The sequence below is a fragment of the Triticum dicoccoides genome, chromosome 2B (assembly GCF_002162155.2).
Source record: "Triticum dicoccoides isolate Atlit2015 ecotype Zavitan chromosome 2B, WEW_v2.0, whole genome shotgun sequence".
NCBI lineage: Eukaryota > Viridiplantae > Streptophyta > Magnoliopsida > Poales > Poaceae > Triticum > Triticum dicoccoides.
The window spans coordinates 262,653,761-262,660,904 of NC_041383.1; the positions used below are offsets into that span (position 1 = coordinate 262,653,761).

At 43.6% G+C, this 7,144-nt stretch overlaps 1 protein-coding gene across 1 annotated transcript; it reads right to left on the bottom strand.

The window, feature by feature from the left end:
- Positions 1-2,792: 2,792 nt before the first annotated feature.
- Positions 2,793-6,828, bottom strand: LOC119363433. Its single transcript, XM_037628785.1, has 4 exons — positions 6,537-6,828; positions 4,402-4,518; positions 4,100-4,184; positions 2,793-3,052 (listed from the first exon to the last, which is right to left on the bottom strand). Exons 1-3 carry the CDS (start codon positions 6,782-6,784, stop codon positions 4,121-4,123), a joined length of 429 nt encoding a protein of 142 aa, XP_037484682.1. The 5' UTR covers positions 6,785-6,828; the 3' UTR covers positions 2,793-3,052; positions 4,100-4,120.
- Between the last annotated feature and the right edge of the window lie 316 nt (positions 6,829-7,144).

The window sequence follows — 7,144 nt, forward strand, 5'->3', positions numbered from 1 at the left end:
ATGGCATGCATAACACTGACCTGAAACAAATTAACCCAACAAACTCTTAATAGAACTCTACAAACATTCATAGCTAATTCACTATATGGTCATGAAGACGAGGATCAGTACCACTTTCATTTGGTTCTAGAGGGCAGCAGAAATAGTATTTTCTTCCGAATATCTCTTTCACTTCGGCGAAGAACAATGCCACTCTGGAATCACTTGACCTAGGGCTCTCAATCTTTACAGTGAAATTGTAATGGTGGAAAACTTTGTGATGGTATTCCACATTAAAGCATTGGTGACAGAGTTCCTCAATCTGCCACTCAAGACCCTAAAACGAAATATAAATCTTTATTAGTACTGTTTTCCTGGTCACTTTCTTGTGGTTATAACAATTAAAATACTCAAAAGTTATATCCAGACCTTGAGATTAGTATTTCTTTCAGCGTATTTTTCGAATGCCAACATCACCTCCTTAGTCATCCATTTTTTCCCATTTTGAATAATCTCTTCGTCAGGAACTTCACACCTGTATGCATAGGCCAACACAAAATTGCATTTTCTGTTCAAGTAGTAGAAGAAGTAGAAACCAGAATATGATGTCATCATGTTCAACGATTGATAAGCTTTTGGGTTTTGGCCCCAACACATATTAAGAAGCACATAAGATCGAAAGGAAAGTAAATTAACTAGATATATGTGTGGTGCAAAGTTGCGAACACCTCTGGTTGCTCAGAAATTGTGCGCCTGTCATGGCCCGTGATCCCTCTCATTATCTAAAATAATGAATATTGGGGAAAAAACTATGGTGCATGTAGAGGAACCAATAAACATACATGAATATTATCAATATCTTCTGCTATCTTGCTAAATAAGAAACATAGATGATAGATACTTCTTTCTGCAAACACAAAGATGCTATAGTAGTAACATGTAGAATTTTTTTCGATAAAGGGAATATATTAATATCGCGAAGATACCAATTACACCCAGCCTCTGCACCAACAAGATATCAAAATACATCAAGGATGCACACAGCCAAAAACAAAAATAAAAAGAGAGAAATATGAAAACAAAGACCCCGTCGCAGTAATGAAACACTTGCAACAGCAACACTCTAACCACCACCAAAGACAACACCTGAACAACAGAAGAGGCTCTTCAAAAGCGACACCTCCAAGAAGGAAACAATGCATAAGCGTTGTCGTCGCCCAATCAAGGATCTTGAGTTTTCACCCTGGAGAGAGTCCGAGATTCCAAAAACAATGCCTTCGCAAGACCATTGCCAGGTACAACCAATGAAGCAAGACCTTGGGCTTTCACCCTGGAGATCGCGGCTCGGTACTCGAGAAGCACCCCCAAAACTGTTGTCCACCTATGTTGACGCCCCATCCCTTCCAAGGCCGCCGCTGCAAGTCCTCAACATCCGACACACAGGAAAAAAAACCTGTGTCGCCATTCTTCAACGCAATCAAAACTCCTCGCACCATTAATTCTCCGATCACAGCCACCATGACTTTCTTCACCACCTCAACGCTGTGGAAATCTATACTTAGACATGTCCCATGGCACCGGCAAGACAACGAAGCTTCACGCCACACCCTCATGAAGCCTCTCTGGCTAAAGATGAGGGCGCGCCCGACCGAATCAATTCCGATCTAGATATTCAGTGGCGCCATGCGTCAAAAGTTGATATCTCTGATAGGAAGACCAGAACCCGTCGGTGTCTAGATCGAAGAGGTCGACATGCAGATTAAAGCTTCGGAGCACGAAGAACAGCAGAACCAACTAACTTAGAACTCCCCTGGATTGGACGGACTGAATCTGGGCATGGGGAACTGCCACAGCCAAGCACACAATACGGAGGACATGAGGCAGCACCGAACCCACACCGGCGAGCTAGTTCCAGCCACTCCCAACCAGATATGTGCCCGCCGGCCACCGTCGCAGCTGCAGCCTCCCCGCCAATTGGACCGCCCAGCCGAGCACCAATGAGCAGATCGAAGAAGTGCTGCCCATCTTCGAGATCCACCGCGCCCTTGCGCCATGGACAGTACCAAACCGGGCAGCCGAAGCAGCTCCTCCAGGCCAGACCGTCGTGCCGCCCAAGCAGCCGCAGGAGTCGCCACCGTCATGAACAGGTCTGGGGCCGCCGCCCCGGCACCCAAGCATCCGCCGGCCAGATCGTCCAACCGAGGACGACAGCAAAGGCCCGCCGCCGTCGTCAGCCCCACGGGGTTCTCCCAGGGGTGTCCTCCGACGGCGGCGAGCAGAGATCGGAGATGAGAAACGCGCTGAGTAGAGATGAGATCGCCACCCGTGTCGCCCGTCCGGACGACACGGGGCCGTTCGGTTTATTATCAAGAATAAGACGTTAATTAACATGTAGTAGCATACAAGGGTGATAGGATAATTTATAACCCTGCATATTATGAGGGGCCAAGGGGATAATTACTAGCAACGGTCAACAGGCAACCTCGGCAGTTGACCAGTTGCCAGTCAGATCCAGGATCACGCAGTTTGAGCTTCCAATAACCCACTTAAAACAGCTTTTGTGTTATGAATCTACAGTTCCTGTGTTTCGGAACTAAGTGAAAGTTCTTAAAGAGAACCTCATTTTCCATCTGCATGACTATACAAGATACAGTTCCTCGTTATAAACCAAGGAATATATAAACTCAGATCCATATTCATAAATTTTCAATGACACTGCTTACAGAAAAAGTAAATCAATGCCAGATACCTGCAAGAGAGAGGATGGTAGATGGTTTACCTTGGTTGTCGACGTAGCAAATACTGCCGCGATGGTTCATTCCTCGAAGCTTGTTCTGTTGCCTGAAGGGACTGGGTTTCTGAATCAGCTGGAGAAGATGGCCACCCTACGGGAGGCCTCTTACAAAAATAGGAAGGTCAAGCGGTCATATCGGCACGCTCGGCAGCTGACATATTGTCGTACTTAGCAGCTAGACTGGAACACCCTACACCGAAAATTTTATCCATCACTTCGCTTACAGTGTCGCACGTATTCTCTTTCAAGTAATCCTCCATTTCTTGCAGTTCCTTGTCCCTGAAGAAAATTATGCCCATATAGTTTACATAATGCAATAAATAAGTCTATGTGCTACTGAACTAGTGAATGTATTCCGCTGAGGCAAAACAAAGAAAAATTACTGTAAATGAACATAAATACTTTTTGTCTGCTTATTTGCAGGTGCTGATACAGCCTACGGCACTATTTTGTGCTTTATGCGTCAATGTCTAAGTAGCTACATAGTGATAGCAATTAAACCATACATTAGAATGTGAATAGTTCAATTCATAGCACTCACATTTGTCGTGCTGCACTTTACTAATGACATGCAGCTCTGCTACTCTTCTTTTCTTTTTGGCTATTTGATCCATGTATAAACAGGTATAGTTTTAGTGCTTTGGGACTTCATGCTGTTAGTTATAATCCTTGTTGTAGTTAGTCATGCTGCAGTTAGTCAATGAGTCAAGTCTTAGGGAGTAAGCTAGTGAGTAAGTCTTTGTCTTAGGCTAGAAGTCAGTGGGAAGTCAAGAAGTCTTAGGCTGTAAGAAAGCCACTAAGGTGGTTCTGTACTAGTTCCTTTCAACTATAAATAAGGGGGAAAGCCCAGCCAGCTGCAGCAATGGCAGCACCAAAAGAGAAGCATGTAGTGCATCAATAAGAGAAAAGGCTTTGACTGTGTGGGGCAGCAAGTCACCAAAAACAGCTTGTGTATTTGTGCATGTTGTGAGAAACAACACACACACAGAGGAGCTGAGTGATTCAGCTCCAACAGAGATAGAGGAGCTGAGTGACTCAGCTCCAACAGAGAGAGGGAGGCTGTAGTGACTCAGCTCCAACAGAGAGAGGGAGGCTGACTGACTCAGCTAAGCTTCAGGTGCTAGTGCTGTGTGTGTATAAGACATCAAGCCTCACTGTACTAGTCCTGTGTGTGTGTGTTTGAGAGTGGGTGAAGCATATCTCAGGAAGAGGAGGGAGTTGAGTGGTTCAATTCCAACACTTGCCATATTAAAGCAGCCAAGACTTAAAAGTTACAAACAAAAAATACAGCTCAAATATATTAACAAACAGCAAAATCATGCGTACAAATCAAAATCTGATTCGTCTTCAGGCTTCTCCACCAGTGTCCGACTCACTCTCGCTGCTGCCAGTATCATAACACACATTGGACCTACAGAAATAAATATCCACACAACTAATGGTTATTATAATGTTCAGCTTCCTGGCATTTAATTTTATGTAAATAACATTCAACTACTTATGAAGTTGATGATGAATCAAACATATCCAATGATGTGCAAAACGTAAGACAGAGTACTGTGGGTCATAATAAGTATCCATTTCAACAAATCATATCCCTGTTAATACAGAGATAGTTATGATCATACCAATAGGTCGACTGAAGTATAGGAGAGATGTCATTCAGCGCTAGGGCAGTGAATTCTGACAGACCCATAGTTACAGAGCCTTCACTGTTGCTAACCTCGCTAGCATGCTCCTCAATCCTGATCAGAACATGTTGTTGGTCAGTACATATGCAAGTATCAGAAATTAAAGACAAGGTTTATTATGTGAGAAGGCAGAAGGTCAGTGTAAATAACAGCCAAAACACATATATATTGAAATTCTGATGGAATAGACAGACATACACAGAAACAAGACGGGACTTCCTTCCCGCTCAAGGCATTATACACAGAAACAAGACAGACATACACAGAAACAAAGCAAGACAAGGATTTCGAAATACACAATGTTATGCAATGCGTAATGAATCGTTGTTACTTAGTATTGAGCAAGTGAAGTCGTGAAGATATATCTGCAAAGCAAAACAGCCCTTGATTGCTTTAAATGAAAGGCCAGATGTTGTGGCCCTGTGGGTGGTATCACAAGTTACAACCTAGAGCATTATTTTGTGCGTCTATAGGTTTATACTCCGTATTTAATTAACTACATAGTGATAGCAGTTGACCGAACAGCAACAGTTCAATCCACAACGTTTGCATTTTGGTGTGTGTTGACATGCTGGTCCATTTCCAGTTTTGGTTAGTCGATCCATATATGCAGTTACTTATGTGCTTTGTGGCTTCTTTCTTATGTTAATACCTTTAAGGCTTGCAAAGAAAACAACAAGATAGAGCTGGAGATTAAGAAACAGAAAAATCAAGAAACAAATGTTGAGAGGTCGTTCAGGTCGGCCTGATGTTTCTATAAACATGCCACCGACCAGCTTAAGCCATTATTGAATAGATGCTAGACCCACTCCACACAGAAGAATTTGACTTGCATAGGTTGAACTATGGTGTGGTCAGAATAATTCCGACAACCAATGATGCTCAGGATTTTATTTTATTTTGGAATGATGTCTCCGTAGATGATTGTCCATCGATGCGGTGGTTGTGGCGTTAGTGTTAGAAGCCAATACGAGTATCTAGGAAGATCTTAAGGAAGTAGAGTCCCTGTTTTACACAGGATGCCTCAGTGCAGCATGTCTGGCCAGAGGATCAGCTTATCTCACATTTAGAAAAAACTTTTGAGAAGCAGAGGTGAATACAGAGCTCCTGGATTATACAAATAGGGATGAGGTGAATTTTTTCCATGAGAATCTTTATCGGGTGTTATTTGTGGCGTCATGATCGATGCAGGAATGCAGGATCAGTGGAAGTTGGGAATTCATTTGTAATTAAGCACTTGATCCGGTTGATAGGCTCGGATCAAATTCAGTTGGCAGAGCAGCTATCTGCTAAAAGCAAAAGCTTGGGAGGTGATACTTTCACTGTGGAGGATGTATGTCCTACAGATCAGCATGAACTTAATTAAGAACAATCCACCATATGGCTCCCATTCTCACACAGGATTGCATACCCCACAAGAAAAAAGGAATTACTCAGATCATCATAAATTATCAATTAAAGCATAAATTATCAAACCTATACAGTCTAAGACACTTCTAGCAAAAACATGCTTGTTCAGTAAACCAGGAATTTCTAGGTAGATCTATCATTAAGACTCCCTCTCTCCGTAAAACCTCGCATACTTATGCGTTGTTAATTTACTCCCTCCATTCCAACGAATATAACCCACACACATTCCAAAATTCAACTTTAACCATAAAAAATAGGTATTGATCTAATTTATGGTCAAAGTTCAATTTTGAAATGTGTGCACGTGACATTCATTAGAATGGAGGTAGTATAGTGTATACCTCGCATGCATGTCTCGAGGTGTGAGTTTGGATGCAGGTACAAATAGTATCTGGATCCATATAGGGCAGATCAGTATTTAATTAATCCTATAGTACTAGTACTAGCAATGATCTGAAGGAGGTTTCAATAACAAGCATATCGTTTGAGCTTGTTCCATCCCTCTGAACAAAAACGGATGGAAGCTGTGGTTCTACACGCAATTGCCATCAAAGTTGCATTTTTAATTTGGGTGGGGGTGGGAGCAAAGAATTCCTTTTATGATGGGAAGTAAGCATGTGAGGAGGGTAAGAGATGGGCATGCAGAAAGGGCGAAAGCTCACTCAGTTTTATGGAAAGAGGACGGTTCGGGGCGCCGCCGCTCCTCGGCGAGTTCAGGGTGAAGATCCAGGAGCGAGACGAGATGAGCATCGCCGTCCATGGCAACGGGAGCCGGCAGCGAGAGCAGACAAGTGGCGGTTTCGCGGTGCTGGCGGCGGCACTCATCAGCGAGTCTAGCAGCGCGCCGCCGCTCCTCGGCGATTTCAAGGGGGAGATCAAGGTAGGGGTCGGGATGGCCATCGTCCTCCATGGCGAGGGCAGCCAGCGCAGAGACCAACCCAACAGCGGTTTGGGAGTTTTTTACCCACTTTGTTTTTCAGCAACGTCGTTTGGAGGGTCTTCGTTCCGTGTCCTTTCCTCTTTTTTTTTTAAAAAATAGAGTTGTATATTTTTTTTCTCCTAATCTCTACTATTAAAGGGATCTCTACTATTAAAAGGGGATCGAACGTCGTGATGGTTCGACCTGGTTCGATCCCCCTCCCATCGCACGCACGCAATATTTTTTCTTCCAGAAATCGCCTCGCCGCTCGATAAAAAAAAGAAAAAGAAAGGAAACAGCCCACGACTGCACACCTCATCTCCCACTAACCCCACAATCCCTCGTCCCCAA